The 23,636-nt window shown below is 40.1% G+C and overlaps 2 protein-coding genes across 4 annotated transcripts in view; one reads left to right on the top strand and one right to left on the bottom strand.

Moving 5' to 3' along the window:
• The window catches only part of LOC311167585 (stromal membrane-associated protein 1), a gene marked incomplete at its 5' end in the record, with an annotated part of 190,831 nt that extends 182,657 nt beyond the window's left edge, over window positions 1-8,174 (top strand). For all 3 annotated transcript variants that reach the window (XM_084228679.1, XM_084228678.1, XM_084228677.1), the window contains 3 exons: window positions 5,046-5,217; window positions 6,060-6,367; window positions 7,963-8,174. In XM_084228679.1, coding sequence (XP_084084805.1) covers window positions 5,046-5,217; window positions 6,060-6,367; window positions 7,963-8,097 — 615 coding nt within the window. In that variant the 3' untranslated portion in view covers window positions 8,098-8,174. The remainder of the gene's footprint in view (window positions 1-5,045; window positions 5,218-6,059; window positions 6,368-7,962) is intronic.
• Window positions 8,175-9,367: 1,193 nt separating this feature from the next.
• B3GAT2 (beta-1,3-glucuronyltransferase 2) overlaps window positions 9,368-23,636 on the bottom strand; it is a gene marked incomplete at both ends in the record, with an annotated part of 40,042 nt that continues 25,773 nt past the window's right edge. The window contains 2 exons of the mRNA XM_084229093.1: window positions 9,368-9,454; window positions 9,545-9,693. Of these exons, the coding sequence (XP_084085219.1) occupies window positions 9,368-9,454; window positions 9,545-9,693 (236 nt within the window). The remainder of the gene's footprint in view (window positions 9,455-9,544; window positions 9,694-23,636) is intronic.

Below are 23,636 nucleotides of genomic sequence, written 5' to 3'. Positions count from 1 at the left end.
TCTGTGGCTGCTTTCACACTACAAGAGCAAGTTGAATAGTTTTCAGCAGAGACTGTAACAGCCACAAAGCCTAAAATAATCACTAAAATTTGCTAACCCTTGCTTTAGGTAACAGCAGTGTTTAGAAAGAACAACTGGGAACACTCAGATCATTTCACCCTTGCCAGAGATTGACAAAGTCACTTTCTTCCAAGGTTTTTAAACCATGGGTATATAAATATTGACTAGCAGCCAGTAATTCTTTGCTTATGCTCCATGAGCCATCCCTAAGAGAGTGTTAACCACTTGCCACAGGAAAGCCAAAAGTAAGAAATTCTGGCACATTTTTTTTATGAGAGTAAAACCTATCTTATTTTAATGGGTTTTTATAAAACCATTCAGAACATATTAATGATAAAAATATTTTTGAATTGCCTTAATAGTACACAAATTTCTCATTCCTTTTTAATTGTAAAATACTTAATTCTTTTAGCTTTATTGAGGTATAAGTAACAAATTGTAATCCATATAAAGTGACAACATAATGAACTGCTGTACGTTTTGAAAGGTTTCCCACCACCTCACGTATTCACCTTTTTTTTATTTGTTTTGATAAGGACACTTCAGTTCTACTCTTAGGATTTCAGTGATACAAAACAATATAATCAACTATAGTCACCATGTTTTATATTAGATTCCCCAGACCTAATTTATCTTTTACTGTAAGTTTGTGCCCTTTTAACAACCTCTATTATTTCCCACATCACCCAGCCCCTGGCAGTCACCATTCCACTGTTCCTGAGTTTGATGGTTTTGTTAAAGATTTCACATATAAATGATACCATGCAGTGTATGTTTTTCTTTAAGGTGAAATACTTGAACTTTCAGGAATACAGATTACTCTTAAGCATACAATTTTAAGATTCTATTTAAAATTTACACTATATAAACAGCGAATTTGTTTCAATATAACGTAACTTTTTTTTAATTTTATTTTTTATATTCCCCATACAATTACAACCCCCTTATTTTGACCCCAAGCCCTCCTTTCCCCGCCCCCCACCCCCCATAGAGTGTCTCTGGTTCATAGTTGTTTGTTGATTTTGATTTTTTTCTTTCTTATAGTTAATCTTTTCCCTGGTCCCTTATTTAAGTTTTCTAGATTCCTGCTATGAGTGAGACCATCCAGTATTTTTCTTTTTCTTTCTGGCTTATTTCGCTGAGCATGATCCCTTCCAGCTCCATCCATGTTGCTGCAAATGGCATGTGTTTATCTTTTTTGAATGCTGAGTAATATTCCATGGTATATATGTACCACATCTTCTTGATCCAGTCATCTATTTTTGGGCATTTGGGCTGTTTCCAAAGCTTAGCTATTGTAAACAGTGCTGCTATGAACACAGGGGTGCAGGTGCTCTTTGGAATTGTTTGGGTAAATACCTAGGAGTGGAATTGCTGCATCATATGGAAGCTCCATCTTTAGCAGGTTGAGGAATCTCCACACAGCTCTCCATAGTGGTTGGACCAGTTTGCACTCCCACCAGCAGTGCAGGAGAGTTCCTTTTTCTCCACAACCTCGCCAACATCTGTTGTTGCTAGTTTTTTTAATATGTGCCATTCTTACTGGTGTGAGATGGTATCTCATTGTAGTTTTGATTTGCATTTCCCTGATTACAAGTGATGGTGAACATTTTTTCATATGCCTGTTGGCCATTTGCATTTCCTCTTCAGAGAAGTTTCTTTTTAGCTCTTCTGCCCATTTTTTGACGGGATTATTTTGTTTTTGTTGCATCTCATCAGCTCTTTGTAGATTTTTGTGATCAGTCCTTTATCATTAGTTTTGTGTGCAAAAATATTCTCCCAGTTGGTGGGGTTTCTCTTTGTTTTTGTTATTGTCTCTTTTGCTGTGCAGAAGCTCTTTAATTTGATGTAGTCCCAGCTGTTTATCTTTGCCTTCACTATCACTGCTTTGCCTTCACTATCACTGCTTCACTATCACTGTGTCTGCAAAGATGTCTTTGATGTGCATATCATGTAGTGTTTCACTTTCAATATAGCGTAACTTTTGAGGTTAAACATTTCCTTTTCTGTAGAAAAACTGAGCCAAATGGTAATTGTTTGGGTGGAAAGTCTTTATAAGAACCTGCGTCTTATTGAGATTAATTACATATACTCTTATTATACATATTTATTTGTATTATGATAGTCACTATATAATTAACACCAGAAATTAGCCAATAGATTACTTAGGGATAATTAGTTTAAAGTGATCTTTATCAAGATTTTCTGCAGCATTAATATGTATTTTCAGGAGAGTGAGTTTTTATTTTATGGCTTTGTCCCTTCTCCCTCTACTGTAGCACATAAAAATGGGGACCAAGTACTGCACTGGTGCTTCATATCATACTGTGAATTTGTGCAGGTTATACATGTGATGTCCAGTGCTAATATTGTGGCTGTAGGAAGATACATTAGGACACTTGACAGTTTGACCATGAAAAGTAATTTCTTTTGGTCTAGCATTGTTGAGGCTAGGCTTCTGTAGGTGCCACTGGTGTATGAGAATTGCTTTGCAAGCTGCTTGGAGAATTAGTTTCTATATCTGAGGCGTTCAGTTTACTTCCTTGTTCTGTTTATTGTCAGAGTGACAAGTAGAACAATATTGCCTTCATGATAGGGATAATTTTTTTTATATTTTGTGAACAGAATTATCTTTCATCTAAACTACATGTAGAGATTAAAATCCAGACATGTTTTCAAAATAATGTCTTTGAAAATGGAGGGGGGCGTGAAAGGGACAGGTTAAAATGCTCATTTTATGTCTACAACTGGTACAATGTAATGTACTAATTTTGGTGGTTTTTTATTTTTATTATAGCAGTTGATTTGACACCAGTAGGAATGACTCTGAACTCTTTATTATTTTACTCCTGATTTGATTTTCTGAGGACAAATGACAAAAACAAATTCTAATAAAAGAGGTTAGAAATACTCAAGTGACAGGAGTATACCTGAGTATTGGGGAATGAGACCCCCCATTGAGAAATGGAATGAGATCCAGAGTCCCCACTGGTGACACACCGACATATCAAAACGCTCCCTTTCCTGTTCTATTATATACATACACCAATAATAGCAAGACTTGCATAATACTGTGGTCTGTCCTTGGTTCAAGCGTAGCATCCCAGACTGCTAGAGATCATTGGCTAGGGGTTTTCAGACTCCTGAAATGTAAAATGATAGACAAAAGTTCTTTTTTTATATTGGAATCGTGGTGCTAGCAACTGAAAAAACCAAAAGTAGGTAGGTAGACGTTTGTGTTCTTACTATTTATATTGCTTGGTTTTAGACTTCATTTTTGAGGTACATGTTCCATATTATCTTCATTAGAAAAATCATAGATGTGAATATGAGACTACTCTAGCATGAGACTAGAGTAATAGCTTTCCTAAGTAACCATTTTAAGGTTTTCTTGTAGTTGTATTTCTTCTACAGGGAATACACTCTTGCCCCCCTCCCATTATGCCCTCCCCCCAAGTTTTGTAGCAGATTGTTAGAATGCATAGAAACTGAACATGATGAAAAAAAATCACTTGGTGATATATATATAGTTGCTCTGTTATCTAACATTAACTGTAAACACTGGGTGTTTAACCCTGCTATTGTGCAAAATCACCTCTTTTGGTCATCAGCTACCTCTATTCTCTCCTGTACAGAAGAGAGACAAAAGCACACGACAGTAAGTACATGCTCTTAGTCTCTGTGATCCGCTTCAGTGGTAGTTTGGATATATTCAAGTGCATTGTTAATATATTTGGTATTTCATCATTTCCTGCACAGTTCAGATATTTTATCTCGAAATTCTTGCTTAGGTCATCATAACAGATTCAGATTATTGCTCTGCTGAAATTGGTTTGTGAGTACAGTGCCCGGATGGTAACTTATTACAGGGTTTTTTTTTTTAGCCAAGATGTTAAATGTTTGAACTTTTTTTAAGATTTATTTATGCATACAAGAACTGGGGTACAGGCCAGAGGTGTGGGGGGTGAGAGGATTCACCAGAGACAGAGTGTGGAGCAGAACAGGCAGATTGACCAAAGTACACTGCTGAGGGGAGCAGCGGGCGAGTCAGGAGAGGTCTGCTGTGCCATCTGGGTAGCTCCCTGGCCGACAATCAAACTCATGCTTCAGAGGCTGAGGACAGCTTCATAGGTTGCATCTTAACTGGTTGCATCACCAGGGAGGCCCTGAACTTGTTTTTAATTCTATTTGCTACTCACCTTATTTTATGGCTTGAGAAGACTCTTAGCCAGGTTTTACTAGTTTCCATAAAATTCTTTGAAACTCTTCATCTCCAAAACAAATCCATATAAACAAAGGCAATTGAATATTTAATGAGATCCACAAGATGAGGTTATCAGTTGTGATTATATAATACCATGTGCAAGATAGAGATTTGGTGAAAATTTTTGTTTTATATTAAATACCTGCATGTTTGTATGTGTTCATTTGTTCCATGCCCAGAAGTGGAACAAAAGATAAAGTTGAATGTTGAAGTGTTGAAGTGTTGCTGTATTTCATTTCTGGATAGACTGGAAGCATTCTAATATTGTGGTTAAAGCTGACATAGATTAGGTTTGTAAAAATGTGATGTAGCTTTTGAAAAATAATTTTTTTATGAAGACAAAATCAGCCATTGCAGGATTCTTTCAGCTGGAGAAAGTCTTGATTCCAAGGGATACCAGTTCAGCTAGCAGCCACAAACCTATTGTTGAGCCGATTGTGACCAGGATGCGATGGGCAAAACTCAGCATCAGTTTAGCAGATAAACCACTTATTACAAGAGACCACTGATCTGCCTTTTTACAGTATCAGATTCAAAACAGGAAACACCATACCTTTGTCCTTCATATTGTTCTCGTGTGGACTTGTGAATAAGCCTCTTAATGTCACATTTTACCTTTTACAGTGATTTGTCTAGTTTCATATAACTTCATTTGGATTTTAAGTGATGAATGAGCTTTTAGTGTGCAGAATGCAACAGCTTGGTTTGCTGTCTGTCTCAGGGGACATCATCTGTACCAGCAGCTGCCACTCTGTCTGCAGTTACATCTGGGGATCTGGATCTCTTCACTGAGCCAACTACAAAGTCAGAAGAGGTGGCAAGGAAACAACTCTCCAAAGATTCCATCTTATCTCTCTATGGTACAGGAACCATGCAGCAGCAGAGTACTCCTGGTAATTCATTTTGAAATCTGCTTGCAGTGAATTGCTGTCCCGTTGCTAGAAATTTATCACATCAATTACATTATCTTCCCTATTTTTCTGTGTAATGGTGATTACAGTTAACACAACTATATAACTGAAATGAATGAAAAATTAGAATTAAAGAGTATGTACAGGATTCACCAAACTTTATTGGAATTAACAAGTTGTTTACATATCACTTAATATTTCACAAGCTTATCAGACATGAATTATGTGTTTGAAGAATAATTTAAATTTGATTCGCATGAAATTTATAACTGTACTTGCAGAGAAAATGCCACACTGTAAACAATCAGCAGTCTGAATTATCACATGTATTCCCAAAAAGCTTAGGTTTTTTAAAAAATGAAATTGCATGATAATATTTGTTTACATAGTTTCAGTAGGTCAGATAATTTCCTCAAAGAAAACGAGCTGCATTTCACAGGTGAGTTAAAATTGAGACCTCAGATGCTTCCATTGAAGCCAGGTACAGCAGACAACTCTCTCTCACACACTGGACAGTGGGCGGCTAATGATGCAAGTCAGCAGCAACAGCATATACTCTCCTGCTGTGTAGTCGGGTCTTCATAATAGATGTCATGCAGTGCTACTGCCTATTTATTCTAGTTAAACTGGGTTGGGTTAGTAACTGATCTGTCTGCATTCTGAAGGTATAGGTGTGAGTCTGAGCAGTAGGAGCATCCAGACTGGAGTTAAGATTTTTTGCACTGTTGATAGGTCAGAAAGATGCTAATCCTTTTTCTGTGATTATCAAAATGAGTGCAGCTGTATATCATACCCCTGTTTTCTTTTCATGGTTCTTATGGCAGGTGTGTTTATGGGACCCACAAATATACCATTTACCTCACAAGCACCAACTGCATTTCAAGGATTTCCAGCAATGGGCGTACCTGTGCCTGCAGCGCCTGGCCTTATGGGAAATGTGATGGGACAGAGTGCAAGCATGATGGTGGGCATGCCCATGCCCAATGGGTTTATGGGAAATGCACAAACTGGTGTGATGCCACTTCCTCAAAATGTTGTTGGTCCTCAAGGAGGTATGGTGGGACAGATTGGTGCACCCCAGAATAAGTTTGGCCTGCCACAAGCTCAGCAGCCTCAGTGGAGCCTCGCTCAGGTAGGTCTTTACTTACTCTCCAACTTCTCCAAAATCAAAGAAACCAGATTTTTTTTCTGAAGTCAAAACTATCTTTGTCAAATAGACAAATGAACTCTTAATGGCGACCATCTCTAATCTCTTTGTAACAGCTAGAACCTCTTGAGAGACTCCTGCCACCTTTGAAATTAGCACTAAGTTTTAACCTAGCTCCCCAGTGTTCTGTTTTTATTGTCCACTGAGACCAGCCTATCTTTATTAACCTAGTAATTAGGGAGTATTTAGTAACTTCTGCAATTTAGCCTCAAAACACTATTCAGATTAGTTCCTACTGCACATGGATGTGTAAAAATCTTTGTTAGGTATTCTTTTTAAACCTAAGCTTAATTGTAGATAAACCCTAAGATTTGAACAGGTCTGTATTTGTCTTAGAGAGCCCCTCATAAATCCTATTTTATCTCAGTTTAGAGTCAAGAAATGGCATTTTAGTATTACTGCTTTCAAGTCAATTTCTGTTGTAGGTTGATACATTCTAACTTCTCTCTGGCTCCCCACACAAAGGCCCTTAGCATTAGGCTCACATTCCCAAGCTGTCGCCTCCTTTCTATTTGGTGTTAATCTAGAATTTTGGTGAACTTGGCATTTCTTTTCAACTGTTTTTACCTTACACCTTGAGGTATGGAGGGAACACCCTCTTGTGATTTCCAAGTTACTTTTATGATCGTCATTGAAGGAATATCTACGACATTGGTATCAACTCTCTGGGAGTGTCAGAATTACTTGAGTACCTACCAGATGTCAGTAATAGCCAAAATGCTGAAGTATGCTCAGGTTAAGGTACTAGATGAACCTGTTAACCAAAGAATTGGGTGATGCAGTTCTCAAGCAAGCCCTCAGTGGAACCTGTTGGCCAACCATATACAGGTGGTTAAAACTTCCTGTAGTAGGTATGAAGACATGCCCCTTCAGACACTTATGGCCTGATCAGTGACCTCTGTGGCAAAATTTGTCTTCATTGTCTTATCAATCTTGGAAAGTGTTAAGATGCTTATATACTTATCAGTACAGTTTGGAAGAAAAAATACATGTAATCTTATACCTTCCATAATGAAAATTTAAATAAGCAAGAAAAGACTTATGGCCATTAAAAAAAAGTTAGAAGGTACATAATAAGGGCCATTTAAGACTTTAGTAAAGGCAGACAGGTCCTCATAACAAAATTCGTAATTTTGAAATATTTTGCTTTCTAAGACTTCCAGCAGTTATACACATTACCCAGATATGAAATCAAAGACTACTGTGGCACTTTTTTTAAGTTATGGTCAACCTTGGGATAATCTAGAAAATGAATAATCAACAAGGGGAACTAGAGTAGCTATTTGTTTTCTGTAGAAAAATAATTGTATGACACTTGGCTTTTTCCCCAGTGCTTCGACTGAATATCAAATTGGTGAAAAATACTTGTAATGCTATTACACCTCAGTATCGCTGACTAAAATCAAGTTCAAACAAAGGCTGCTTCTAATATAACGGTGGCTATTAAAAAATGTCTAACTGTGGTTACAGAATTCAAAGTGAAATTAGCCTTTTTAAACTAAGCTTTTTGTGTTTCACAGATGAATCAGCAAATGGCTGGCATGAGTATCAGTAGTGCAAACCCTACAGTGGGTTTTGGCCAGCCCCCCAACACAACAGCAGGATGGTCTGGAAGCGCATCGGGTCAGACTCTCAGCACACAACTGTGGAAATGAAAACTGCAATACAAGTTTCATCCAGAACTACCACCTGACATTCCTTGCTAAAACGCATCTGAGTTCCCCTGTTTATTCATGTACATATATATTTTTTCTTTTTCCCCATTTGTTCATATTAAGAATTATCTGATTGACCGTGTTGGTCTATACTGATTAAATTTGATGTGAAAAGCAGGTTGAGAAACCATTTTATGTCAAGGGCAGCTTTGCTCATATTTCCCATGATTTCATTGAGAAGCTGCTCAGTCAACTTGCTTAATCAGTTTTACTCAATAAAATTATAGCTCTAATGTTTGCATATATAAGGGAAGTAGTTATCATGTTAGTAATACCTCTAACAGTGTAAACCCCACCCCCAAATTAGCCGGTAATCCTGTAGGAAGATACTGTATGATCAGATGTTTAATCATATAAATAGGATGTAAATGTATCACCGAAGACTGTTTTCTAGTGTATCAGAATTCTTTTATTTCATCATTCACTCTTACTGTGCTGTTATGATGTGCTTAACAGGGAATGTGGTTAGTGAAAGGAAGATAAACCTGGATGCTACTGCAAAACTTAACAAATGTTTAAAGAATGCAAATTTTATCTGCCTCTCATGTAATTTGGATCTTCCTATGTACATAGTGCTAACATGAAGACCTTCCTCTGCACTATATGCAAACAGGGTAACTAAACAAAGCCACTTTCAATTCTTAAAGGTATATCCGGGTTTATGACAGTAATTGTGTTTACATTTTATGGTGCCTAGTATTGACAAAATGTTCTATCCCTATATTAAACAGATGAATCCATAGATTTTTTTTTTTTGTGGGTTTTATTTCCTGCAATGTATAGTGCCACCAGCTTTCCAAAAAGTAATATTGCTAAGTAGAAACAGAACATTTAGTTGACGAAATACTGGTCATCTGTTTCTAAAGCCTGTTCTGTTCTACCAACTATAAGGCCAAATTGGGGGGGGAGGGGAGGGTGGAGTATTTTAGGTATTCAAAATGGTACCTGCGAGTGTCATTTAGCAGTACTGTACAGAGATCTTCCAGCTTAGTTTTAGGGGAAATGTGCAGAACAAATGAAGACAAAAACATTTTATACCATCTGCTTAGCTTTTGTTAACTGCAAACTCTGGTTAAACAGGTGTCCGTCAGATGACAATAAAGGCTGTTGTACTGAAGTAAAGTGAACAATACCTGAGTGCTCGGCAGCCTACCCTCCACACATCCTCTTCCTCACCCGCTGGCCAACCGGCACCAGTTGCTGCTTTAACTTAGACCTCAATTCTCACTGTGTCCAAGTGGTACTTTGGCTCATTGGCTAGATTAACCTTCTCCGTCCGCGTGTGCCACACGAGAACCTAAAGGGGAGGGAGACCTGTTGGGTAGTCGCGTAGCCACACTTACTGCTCGCACGTAACAAGGTCACGCAGCACAAGTGAAATGAATACCTTGGTGCAGTTATTTGCCTTCGGTTCCAGTTCTTCAACTGTTGTTATCTGTTTTAGAAAGTCAGATTCTTGCATCCCTGGCTGGGATCCACGACGCTTAAATACAGCTTTTGGATTGGACAAGATGACTTGAAGACTTACGGCAAATCCTTTGTGAAAAGTTAAAAGAAAGACTTTAAAATACTGGTGTATTATTTACCTTTTTTTCCTATTTCATTTTGATCCCATGGCAATTTTTAAAATAACTACAATGTGTCAGGTCTTGGTACGCAAAGTTGAATAGAAGTATTACCTGTGTCACAGTCTCAACAGAAGCAAATAGTGCAATATAGTACATTCAGTGATCGAGCTGCATGCCTGGGGGAGGGGCACATCTATAAAATACAAAATCTGTTGATAATAAAGGGTGACTCTTACAAGCTGCTGTTTCATCATTACCATCACCCCCACATGAGATACTCTGAGAACAGCTAAGAACTCAATGTAGCTGAAAAGCACAGAGACTTAACCCCAACCATCCCTGTGGGAATAGGAATGAGCCCCCCTACTTCTCAAGCTTGTCCTTTACCCGCCTTACGTAGGCTTCATCAGAACCAGTGTGGCTCTGATTTACTTTGAGTTTAGAAGAGTGGGAGAGAAGTGTCAACTTCCTTCGATTGTTTTGTCATGAAAAATCATTACTATTTTATTTGTAGATAAACTTGTTAAGGCTCGGCCATTAAACACTCTACAGCCAGGTACCTCCCCCAGAGTTAAAATGGTTTCCATACATTGGGAAAGAAGCATACAAGAAAGAGGTTCCTGAGAAAAGAAACACACGAGGCTTACAATTGCTCCAGCTTCCTGTTCTCAGTGAGTGGCAGGCTACAAAAGAGATACTAACATGGCCCTGCAGTCTCCTTGACCTGAGGAAAAAGAACTGAGAAATCGGGTGGGTTAAGAGAGCCAGACAGGAACTAAAGAGTAAAGAGTTCTGGTGATGGGTGAAAGTCCAAATGAGTAGGATCAGTGAATGCTGTGGAACTACCTGAGGCAAAGAAAACAACCACTGGAAAGAAGCAGGTGGATCAATTATTGGAACTCAGAGATGGGAACAACTGACATTCCCAAGAGCCAGAGCAGAACTGGTAATAGTTGGGGGGGAGGGGAGAGAGAGGGGGGGAGTGGAGAGAGAGAGATTACCAGATGTACAAAGAAACATGAAAATACAACCATAATGAAAAGAAATCAGTCAACAGAAACAAACCCAGAAACAACAAAATTACACAACCAAGCAAGGACATTAAAATACATCATTAATAACTTCATATTTTCAAAAATATCTGACAAAGTTGAGCATTCTTACAAGGGATATGGAAAATATATGTATATAAACGCCAAATGATCTCATGAGTAAAAGTATGTCTGAGATGAAAATCTAGATAGGATTAAAAGATGGTTGGACATTGCAATTTAAAGACATAATAGAAACTACCAAAATAAAACAAACCACAACAGACAGGAGTCACACAAACATAATGAAAGATGGGGGCTGGGGAGGGGGTGTCAGAAAATAAATATCAGAGTGTGGAATAACTGAAAATTTTCCCAAATCTGAAAAATCAGTGAGGATCTAGGAAATTTAAAAAACACAGTCAACCAACTTGGCCTTACCAATATTTATAGAAAGCTCTACCCAGCAATAGCAAAGTGCACATGGAACATCAATTATCAAGATAAACCAATTATCTAGGCCATACACCAAGCCTCAATAAATTTAAAAGAAATCAAATTGTACAAAGTATTTCCATGATAGAATTAAAATAGAAATCAATAAATCTCTAAAATCCAATATTTAGAAACTAAATATAATTTTAAATAAAATGTAGATCAAAAGTCAAAAGGGAAATGAAAAAATTATCAGTTTTTGATGGAAAAAAATCAAAATTTGTGGTATGCATCCCAAGCAGTAGATTGAAAATTAATTTAAAAGCAGAAACACTAAGCACTTTTATTAGACAAGAAAGATCTCGATTCAATAACCTAAGCTCCCACCTTTATACACTGATAAAAGTGTTAAATGAAATCCAAAGTAGATAGGAAAAAAGTTTCAATAGTATGTAAGAACTCAAAATTGCTGAAATAGAAATAAGAAACTATAGGGAAGAATGTGAAAACAAAACCTTATTTCTAAAAAAAAAAAAAAAAGCTATTGATAAATATCTACCCATATTTATAAGGAAAAAAGACAAAAGTACCACTCCCCAGGGAGAGAAGCATCTGCACAAATTCCAAAAATGTTTAGCTGATAATAAAGCTGATATAAAGTAAATTTTATAACTTGGCTAAAAATGGACAAATTCCTTGAAGGAACTGTCAAAGCTCATACAGATAAATCTGAATATCCTTTCAACAACTAAAAACATTGACATTACAGTTAAAATTCTTCCCAACAACAAAAAACAAAACCAAGAAAAGCACTCCAAGTCCAGAGAGTTTCACTGATGATTTTCTATGGACATTTAAGAATTATTAGAACTTCCCCCAGAAAACAAAATGAGAGATCACTTCACATTCTATGAGGCCAGCCGGCCTCACCCTAAAACCAAAACTGAACAGAAACTCTTAGAAAACTACAAACTAATAACCTTCGTAAACACAGAAAAATTCTTAGTTTTAGCAAACTGAATTCAACATTACGAGAACAGATCATGACCAAGTGAGACTGATCATAAGACTGGAATGTTTAACATTTCACAATCAGCGGCCTCCCTGGTGGCACAGGGGTTCAAGACACAGCGCTGTGAAGCTATCAGGCCAGACACTGTGGCCTGAGTTCCATCCCAGCCAGGGAGGTGACCCACATGGCGCAGCAGACCTCCCGGCGATGTGTTTCAATAGATCTGCCTGTTCTGCTCCCCATTCTGTCTCTGGTGAATCCTCTCACACACACCCCCCCCACCACACACACACCCCCCCCTCTGGCCTACACCCCAGCTCTTATATGCATAAATAAATCTTTAAAAAAATTTCAAATCAATTTTATTCACCATATTAAGAGAATTTACAAAGGGAAAAAACACATCTGATGACCTCGATAGAGGAAATCCACCTCACAAAACCCAACATCTACCCATGATTGGGGGAAGGAAAAAAGCCTCAGCCCAGCAGCAAGTGAACGTCCTCCTTGTGCTGACAGGGCATCTACAGAAACCCCCTGCCACTTTCTACTGGGGGCGCCTGGTGTCACTCCCCCGAAGACTGCAATAACGCAAGGGTGTCTGCTTTCAGTTTTCCCTCTATTTATCCTAGTCACTGCAATCAGGGAGGAGGAGGGAGAAAGGGGTGAAGATGAGCGGACAAGTAGGAAAGGCAGGCCCCAGCGCTTCCCTCCAGCAGCGCCCGGTGGGCAGATGTCAGCTCTTCCGGGGCCCCTCAGCCTCCCCCCAGGGACTTGCCCCACAGAGGTTTCTGCCTTCGCCAACTACAAGAGATCTCATTTCAGCAGGGCTGAGACAAATCAAAACCACTTCTAGTTCCTAAAGGACGTTTTTGGGGGCAGCAACACTTTTATAACCTCGTCACAAGAAAGATAGGAGTTTTTTCTTTGATAAACGGTCACTCTGACTAGTCGTACCAAAATATTGGGCTCTTGATACACTTCTGTTGCCAGTAGGCATCAGGCTGCCAATAGGTATGGGGTAATTTCAAAAATCTCTCTCTCTACTCACTTTAAACAATAAGAAAAAGATATTTCAAATTCTCAGTTAAAGTATAAGCAGAGTAGTCTCAGGGAGCTTGTTAAAGAAAAATTATCTCCAACCTTTGAAATGGCTGGAATCGCCTCTTTCATTCCTGCAAAGTACACACTGCCTTTTGGGGGGGTGGGGGGGTAGAGAGAATGAGAGAGGAAGGGAGGGAGGGAGGGAGAGAGAGATCCAATCTCCCGTACCACCACCTTTTATTGATAAAGAAATATATTTCATATTTCATATATTTCATATTCACCTGCACCCTGAATTCACTTACTGCACTAACAGTTGTGTGTGTGAGGATGTCCCTGCTGGTTTTCCATGTAAAAGATCACGTCATTCATCATGGAGATAGTTTTACTTCTTCTTTCCAGCCTGAATGCCTTTTTTTTTTTTATTAATAAATTTTATTTTTATATTCCCCATACAATTGCAATCCCCCCATTCTGACCCCAATCCCTCCCCTCCCGCCCCCCACCCCCCAAAAAGTGTCTCTGGTTCATAGTTTTTGTTGATTTTGATTTTCACTTTCTTATAGTTATTCATTTTCCTGGTCCCTTATTTAAGTTTTCTAGATTCCTGCTATGAGTGAGACCATCCGGTGTTTTTCTTTTTCTTTTTGGCTTATTTCACTGAGCATGATCCCTTCCAGCGCCATCCATGTTGCTGCAAATTGCATGTGTTTATCTTTTTTGAATGCTGAGTAATACCTTTAATTCCTTTTTTGTGTCTAATGGCCACGGCTGCAGCATACAGCTAAATGGTGAATACAAGTGTCGGGAGGGGTGGTCTTGGTCTTGGTCTTAGGGGGGAAAGCTCTCAGATTTCAACTACTGAGTGTGGTATTGCCAGTGCATTTCGCCCTTTGTCAAGCAGAGCTAGCTTCTTCCCATTCTCATTCACTGATCTTCTGTTCAGTGTTTTTATCATGAAAAAAATGAATTTTCTCAGGTGCTTTTTCTGCATTTATTAGTCATGTTACTTTTGTCCTTTTTTCTATTGACACAGTGTATTGCGTTTATTCACTTTCGTTAAGGAACTAACTTTGCACTCCAGGGATAATCCTACCAGGTCATGGTGATAATCCTTTTTATATATTGCTAGATTACTAGAATTTTGTTTATTATTTATAGGTATCATAGGTCTCGTTGGTTTGTAGTGTTTTGCAAGTCGCCATTCTAGTTGATCTTCTAATTTTTCAAGTGGGATTTTTATGTTTGCAACTATTATTGTCGAACTATCTATTTCTCCCTTCTGTTCTGCATTTTTGCTTTATGTACTTTGGAGTTCTGTTTTAAGGTACATATAAGCTTTTGTTATATCTTCTTCATGGATTAATGCTTTCATTATAAAATAATATAATTTTTGTTTCTAGTAACAATTTTGTTCATACAGTCTATATTCTGTATGATATACAGAATATAGTTATTCTAGCTTATTTTTTTGTTTCTAGGTTGCATGGTATGTTTTTCCATTCAACCTACTTGTGTCTTTGATTATGAAATGTTTGCCTTGTAGACAGAATATAGTTGGATCATATTTTTTTAATCTACTCTATCTGCCTTTTTGATTAGATATCTTAATCCATTTCCATTTAACATAAATACTCAAATTAAAATTTACATCTGTCATTTTGCAATTGTTCTCTATGTCTAATATCTTATTCTTGTTTCTCTATTACCATCTTCTTTTGCATTAAACATTATCTCCTACTGTTTGATTTTGTAATTTCTTTTACAATATTAAAAACTATTTTCTTAGTGTTTGCCTTAGGGATTAAAATTAACAATCTAACAATATTAGATTAACAGTTAAGGTTATTACCAACTTAATTTTAGTAATATATGGAAAATTTGCTCCTACACAGCTTCAGTCTTTTCACTCGTTTGTTCTTTTGTCATATAAATTATATCTATGTATATTGTGTCTTCCAACTCAGAATTCTAACTATTGCTTCATGCAGTTGTCTTTTGAATCAAAGAAATGAAAAACAGAATTGCAGGTAAAAATTACATTTATATTGTCTTTTAGACCTGGATGTAAGACTTGAAACCATAAAATACACAGAAGAAAACACAGGCAAAATACTCCATGACATAAACTTCAGAAACATCTTTGCAGACTCATCTCCAGCAGCAAGGAAAACAAAGGAGAAAATAAACACAACTGGGATTATGGCTTCTGCATAGGCAAAGAGACAGTGACAAAGCAAAGATATATCCTACTGAATGGGAGAAAATAGTAGCACACCATACATCTGATAAGGAATTGATATAAAGATCTACAAAGATCTTATACAAAATAAACCAAGAGAAGATAAACCCAATCAAAAAACGGGCAGAAGAACTAAATAGGCACTTCCCTAAAGACATGCAAATGGCTAACAGGCATGAAAAAGTGTTCATCATCACTCACCATTAGGGAAATGCAAATCAAAATCACAATGAGATTCTACTTCATAACTGTGAGAATGGCCCATATTTACAAACTAGAAAGAACAAATGCTGGCGAGGATATGGTGAAAAGGAACCCTCTTACACTGCTGGTGGGGATGTAAACTGGTCCAGCCACTATGGAAAGCTGTGTGGAATTTCCTCAGAGCACTAAAAATAGATCTACCATATGACCCAGTGATTCCACTCAAGGAATTTACCCAAAGGTCATAAAAACACTAATTCAAAAGGGAACCTACACTCCTATATCTACTGCAGAACTATTTACAATAGCTAAGATATGGAAACAACCCAAATGCCCCAAAACAGATGAGTGGATCAAGAAGATGTGGTATATATGTGTGTGTGTGTGTGTGTGTGTATACACACACACACACACACACACACAGTGGAATACTATTCAGCGATCAAAAAAGATAAACTCATGCCATTTCAGTAAGATGGATGGGGCTGAAAGGGATGATCCTAGCCGAAATAAGGCAGGAGGAAGAAGATAATATCAAAGGGTTTCACTTGTATGTGGAATATAAAGAGACCAATCAAAGGGTCAGGAAAAAGACAAAACTTGCAAGCTGACCATAGAACTGAGGCTTACAGCAGAGGAGGGGGAGGGGAAGGAGTTAAAACAGGGGACGGAAGCGCGCAAGGGACTGTGGTGATGGATCATGGATGACATGGTAGTGGAACTATGGAAACCACACCTGAGGGGAGAAATCAAATTCTGTCCAAAAACAAACAATGATGTAAGAAAATTAATAAATTTAATAAAAAAAAGAAAAGAATGTAAGAGTAGCTTCTGACCACCTACACTGCCACTTGTTCTTATCTGTGGCTACACTTTATAATCACCTCAAGATTTAAACACACACATACCCCAGATGTCACACTCCGATATTACGGTTTAATGATCATGGTGGCATAGGTGTGGGTTTTTTCCAAAGCTCTCTGGGTTATTCTGATGTGTAACCAAGTTGAGAACCACAGAGTTAGACTATCCCAAGAGTTCTCTGGAGTACAAGTTAACACCCCCCTTTTAAAAAATCTCACAACATACAGTATGTCTCAGAAACAACAAGAGGATATAAAACTTAATTTTGAAAGTGCTTAAACTAGAAAGGAAAGGCAAATTAAAATTCATGAATTTGGGGCCTCCTGGTGGCACAAGGGGTTAAGTCGCAGCACTACGGAGCTATCTACAGCCACTGCAGCATGAGTTCAATCCCCGCCCACCCCCCAGCTAACCCACATGGCACAGCTGAGCCTCTCCTGCCTCCCCCCCTTGCTTCCATGCTCCCCTCAGCAGTGCATTTTGGTCCCTCTGCCTGTTCTGCTCCCTGCTCCATCTCTGGTGAATCCTCTCACCCCCCACATCTCTGGCCCACATCCCAGCTCTTGTATGCATAAATAAGTCTTTAAAAAAAAGGAAAAAAAAATCATGAATTCAACACATATTCAATCCACGAATGCCAGGGACTGCGGCATGCAGGGAGGGTGCAGGCAAAGACATAACTGCGGGATTTAGGGGAGAAGTACAGTGGCAACTATGCTGGAAGGAAAATTAGGAAAAGCTTCACGAAGAAAGCGATTCCTGCACCAGTCATGAGTCTTGAGAGATGATTAGAAACTAGCCAAGCAAACACCGAAGACAAAGTGACATTCGATATTCTGGGCTGGAGGGTGGTGCGTGTCACTCTTGATTAACTCAGGCCCCCCAGCTTAGAGCAATGCTTCGCTGGCCCTGGTGGTTGGCTGTGGCTGAGGGATTTGAAATGAAGTAAGCCGAAGTGCAAAAACATTTGGGGTTGGGGTGATATGGCTACTCAGGGGGATCCACTAAGTCAGCTAACTTAAACCTCTGGAACCAGTGCAGAAGGACAGGTGCTTGCCACAGCAACAAACCTGTGGCTTTGCCTGATGCGTGTCAACTAGTGTCAGGAGGCAGATGACTATACAGCTGTTTTTCCTGGGAGACTTGCAAAAGGCCCGTGGAGAAAGAGCGTCAGCGGTCAGCCTAGTGTATCTCCTGGCCCTCTTCAGTTCAACAGCTTCATTCATAATAATTTCTTTAACAAGGATGCCTAGTGACACTGCCGTGGAAACAGAATTCTGAAATAGGTTAATTCCTTCATCTACTGTGAGGCCGGGGCGCCAGCCCAACAGTTACAGTCAAAGATGTGGCGTCACTGCAGTAAGTGCAGTGGTGCAAGTTTAGGAGCTAGAACTAGGGCAGCAATACCAAGGCCGGGGGCGCTGCTTCAACCTAGGTGCCAGCAAGGCTTCCCTGAATACGGGAGCCTTAAGATGAGAGTTGAGGGATGAGTTAATTAAAGAATGTTCGGGCATGGCCGTGTGTGCAGGTCCAGAGGTGAAGGGCAGGATGTGCTGGAGGAACTTCAGGTGCAGTTGCCCCCAACAACCAAGCAGAAGTGCATGAGGCTGTGTGAGGGGCACAGAGTGGACAAGGAGGACTTGGCGGCGACTGAGGGAGGAGTCATTATTCTGAGACACAGGAAGCCTCTGAAGAGCTGTGAGCAAGAGTCTGCAGAGAACCCGGCTTGCATTCTTCCCGCCTCTCCGCAGACTGGGCCAGGGATTGAGGATGCAGGAGGCCCAGGCAGGCGCTGTGATTGTTTTCCTTCTCACCTCTGGCCTTTCAAATTCTGCAGCCTCCAGAAGGCCAGTGTACCCACAAAGAACCCGGCATTGGAAAACTTTAGTCAAAGAATTTGATCTTTCTCCCCAACAAGTAGATTCTTTTTTTTTTTTCAATACAACTTGTATTCTGGTTAAAATAATGACTTAATTATCCAAGATTACCATATTATCTGCACATATATTACAACTTCAAAGATAATACAACAAATTACACCAATTGTCAGGAAGCCAAAAATACATTTAAGACACCTGTTATCACCATGCCACACAACGGTGTTCAAAAGATCTAAGTTCTGCTGATTTATGGGCAGAATCTGAAATGGCTGGTTAACATTTTATAAATCCCTAACAGCTGTTGCATAAGGCCTCCTGTCACCTGCACAACCTCAAATGCCACACCAGCCACACCTCACTCACTTCCGGCCACCTTGTTTTCCAAACATCTTCTAATGGCATCAGATCCTACACAACACATTTCCCAGAGTCTGCAGTATCCAGACAGGAAGGTTTCTATCCCAGCCATCAGTCATCTCCATCTGACCCCAGATCGCCCGTCCCCTCAGAGTGACAGGCCTGAGGCTGTTCCCCCAGCATGGCCTCCTGGTGCCACCTGCTGGCCTGACCTGGGCCTCTAAGTCGGCGCCTCTCAAGTGCTGCCTCTTTCATATCATCTTCCCCAACCGCCCCAACAGCAGTTTTGTTTCTCTTTAAATGAAAACCCTGAATATTCCTTCTGTCCACCATTGTCTCTCTCATGGTATTGTCAGTTATGTTCTTACACACATTCTCAGCCAGATACAAACTACATGGGGGCAGGGCCCACGTTCCCCCCGGGGCTCGGTGCCCGGTGTCTGTGGAGTTCAGTCTGTTGTCGTTTCTCCAGCTCTAATGACATTTGTCCTGGCCTGGCCCCTCCAGATCGTGGTTTCCTCACTTACCTCAACTCCTCACTAGTAGACTTGATTCTGCTGAGGTGAACGTGTCCGTCTCAGGTCCAATTCCTCTTTCTTTCCTTTGGGACTTGAAACACTTCTCTCACTTCAACTTCTCCTCCATCATTAAATGGGGCGGGGGGAGGAAGCAATTCTACTCCAGGAAATGCTATTCTCTCTCGTCCCATCCCAATCCTGCCACATTCCTTGGAAGAGCTCTCTCCTGGTCCTCCTTTTAGTGACACTGCCCACCACTCACCTTAGTTTCCCCCAAGTCTCTCTTACAGCATGAACCTGGCTGCTTCACTCTCCTACTTTAAAGAGGAGCCTTTGAGTTTCTAGAATATACTACCAGATGGAAATGATGAGTATGAGGTATGGAGAAACAGGTGTCAACAGAAATAAAGGTATAAACAGGGTGGGCCACACACAATTATCTCAATCCTTAAGCTCAGAACTTATCAAAATCATACCAGAAGTCAGAAGTTACCTCAGAAGTCATGCCGCCTGTCTTCTTCATCACGCAGCCCTCCCTGTCACTCATTTCCACAACATCCTCTATTATATTGTCCCACCAAAATGGAACCTCATCAGTCCTCTCACAAACCAGACTTCCTCTACCTCTCTGCCCTATTGGAAGCCTAACTATCCTCCTTTTACTTCTCTTGGATTGGGGTCCTTTATTCCCCCACATATCCTTTGTCCCAGGGACCATTCTACAAGGTGCTAATCGCTACCATCAGATGCTTTGGGCTCTACATTCCCACACTCACCACCCACGCTCCCTCTTCCACATTCATGACTAACACTCAACAACCAAATTCATGATTTAGCCGCCTCTTCTTCCCAGGACTTGCTGTCATCGGCCCATCCCAATGGCCCTGTTGGGATGTGTCCCCTTTTTTGACTCCTTCCCCTGTAGCTACTTTAAAGACTGCTTCTGAGATGTGTGGCTAGACCATTACAGGGTCTCCCTGTATGAGCATCCACTCCCAGGGCTTCGACATACCCATGTCCATGGGACTTCAGGGCAGAAAGCTAAGTCCTCCTAAACTTCTCACCTATTTCTGTAAGTCACATATGACAAACAGATTCATCACTTTACTGTCACAACTCATACCCCAGTCATGAAAACATCCACAAAGCAGAAAGTGACCCTGAGACATTATTTAATGTCTCAGTACAGTGGGGATGGAGGAGACACTCTAGGATATGAAAGCTATCCTTTACTGAGTCTGTAGTATAATAAAACATTTTCTGGTCTTATGCCAGGTTTTTGGCAAGCAGCTTCTAAAAGCCCTTGGGATTTCTTGAGAGGTAGGAGAGTCTGTTATACTAATGAGGTGGCTTATGGTGGCACCCAGATAGTTTCTGGATGGGGGCTGTTTACCAGAAAAACCAGCCATTTGAATAGAAGGTTGGAATTTGGCACCATCCTGACCTCTGGGGAGAGAAGCTAGAGACTTAGCTCATTCACGTGACCACTGATTTAACTAGCTAATTATGCTTACAAATGAAGCCCCAATAAAAACTGCAGGAGGGGAGCTTCCTGGGCTGTGAATACACTAATGTGCTAGGAGAGGGATGGGTCCTGACACCACTTAGGAAAAGGCAGAAAGCTCTGCATACCCTCTCGTGCCTCACCCTACACATTTCATTTGGCTGGTCCTAATTTATGTTTTTGTAGTAAAACACAATAAAAAAAAAGTTTAGAGCTTTCTTGGGTTCTGTGAGTCCTTCTAGTAAATTATCAAACCTGAGGGTTGCAGGAAAACAATTGATTACAAGTGTTGGTGGCTCATGAAATCCCAAAATATGGCTGGTGTTGAGAGGGCAGTCTTATTGGGGACTGTGCTCCCTAACTTGTGTGAACTGTGCTAACTCTGGCTACTCAGCACCAGAATCAAACTGGACTCCACACAGTTGGGTTTTTACTAGAATAGAGCCCCTGTGTGTGCCAGGCACTTGCCAGAGCCCTGTAAACACTGTCATTAGAGGAGCACAGTGCTCTGCCTACCACCTCCTCGAGTCAAGAAAAAGGTGCACACCTATGTTGAAAATTCAAAATAAATATTTTAGCCTTGAATTCTAAATTTGAATGGAACCACACCTGCTGGAAAGGCTAATGCTCAGTTCTTTCAAGCAATGGCTCTTACTGACACCTCCCTATAGTGTCCTAAGTGAATGTCACTTTAAAGTAACTGACTTCAAAATAGAGCCAAAAAAGTTGTGTGATCTGCCTTGTTTTTAGCCAACAAGAACTAATCAGTGATCAGATGCCTGGTATACAGGAACTGAGCTGAAGGCAGAGAGAGTAGAAATATTTCCAGGTCTCCCTGGCTTGGCAGAGCAGGACAGCCACCAAGTCATGGCAGGCAGGAGCCAAGCGCATGCTGTCCCCAGGGCAAAGCCTGTCTCGTGTTTTCCTTCTATCCTGGGGAGGGACACCAATACTTTTTTTTTTCCAGTATTCATCACTAGAAAGCTTTTTTCTTCTTTTCTCCCAGTGCAATGGAAACAATCTCCACTTTGTCATTAACAGTGGATATACCAGATAATTTCAGAACAATGTTAACTCATCTGAGAGCAAAAACAGCATCTGTAAAGACCAACATGACAAAATAAAGACAGACACTACCTCAAAACTCCCTGAATAATCTGAAACATTACAGTTCCAATGTCTGCTACTCAAGTGAGCTTCCAGGGATGGGTTAGGCTAGGATTTCATAGAAACACAAGCAGGACAGACCCTGAGGCGCTTCTGTTGAATGGGCTCAACCCCCAAAGCAAGACAGCTCTGGAAATGTTACATTTGTCTCTTTAAGATTAACATTTCTTCATCGGCTTGTGGAAATCCAAAACCAACTAGGGCTCCAGTGTAGCTGTCACAGAAGTGGTTCCAGTTCTGTTCTCTTTCCAGAGAGAGAGAGAGAGAGAGAGAGAGAGAGAGAGAGAACACGCGCAAGCGCGCGCATATTTTGAGAATGAGGTAGCAAGGAAGCTCCATTTTGGACTTGAAAGCCTAAGTCTTTTAAAAGTCTTTTCCTTCTTCCCACAGAGAATCTAGACAAAGCTGTGAATTTTCAAGCTTTAGAATGAGAACTGCCTCAAAATCAGAATCATGATCTTATCAAATCACTCTCAAAGACTTCCAAAAATATCAATAATTTACTGAAACTAATTTGGAAAGCAAGTGCATGTTAAGTGAAGAAAAAATTTTGTGTTGCAGAAGTTGTTTTGAGAGAGAAATTTTAGTTCTATTTTAAAACAGACAATACAAAACAAATCATTCATATTTTATGACATCTCATATTATGCTTTGAAAACATATTGAAATTCTTAGAAAAATCCAGACATTAGTCATGTCGTGGAGAAAAATTTTGCAGAGAATGTGGCTGTGAAAGAGCACTAAAATATCTTGTCAGCTATAAGGCACAGAACCCATGTGACTTTCCTGAATTTCAGATATATCTAAAATTTGGGGATCAATGCAAAATAATCTATGAGTTCTTTGGATACTGGAGCATCTATAATCAGTTCTAACAGCACAATCCAGGAAGAACCAGGCAGGTGCCTCCCCTTGAAACTAATTTACATGAAAATGGGCAAAGTGTGAGTAATAAGACAGGTGTGGGGAGTTTATCTCGAAACAAGACTCTTGGAAGAAGAAAGACCCAATATTTGTCCTCTGGCTGCTGCAGCTCTTACATTCAGAATCCAGAGACCAGTTTCCATGAGCTTCCCAAGGCAGGAAGCCAGAAAAGGGACGAACAGAATGGAGAAGGCCTCAGGGCTCATTCACGCCACTGCCTCATTCTACCCTCCAGGAAAGGATACACCTGAGAAGTGAAAGACTAGGTAGAAAATGTTGTGTAAGTTTTCTTTTCAAGGTTACACTTCTCAGCAAGAAACCTGATGCTCAAATATCATCACCTGTGTATTTTCAGAGCCACAGACTTGTTAGGGGAAGCCTCCTTTGAGGATCCTCAGGACTTGCCAAGTATGGCTCTCCTGCCGCTCCTTCTGCCTGCAGGTGAATGAATGCTTTGGCTGAGCCAGCTCAGCTCTGGGACTGCAAGAACCAAACACCCTCAAGATCAGGCTAGAGTTAGAAGAGGATGGAGAGGTCAGGAAGATGGGGTGGGAGCTTGGAGACAGTGATCAGGGAAGAGGGCCAGATACTTCCTGGGGGCAGAAATCATGACAAACTGTCCCACAAAACTGGCCCTTTGAAAATGACTATTAAATGGTGAGTAAAAATATCCTAGTTTGTCTTCCCCTGTCACACTGCCACTCATCAGAGCTTCCCCTGATAGCCTTT

Source organism: Talpa europaea, assembly GCF_964194135.1.
Source record: "Talpa europaea genome assembly, chromosome: 2".
Classification (NCBI taxonomy): Eukaryota; Metazoa; Chordata; class Mammalia; order Eulipotyphla; family Talpidae; genus Talpa; species Talpa europaea.
The sequence above is the reverse complement of the archived record's forward strand: the minus strand, read 5'-3'. Positions and strand labels throughout refer to the sequence as shown.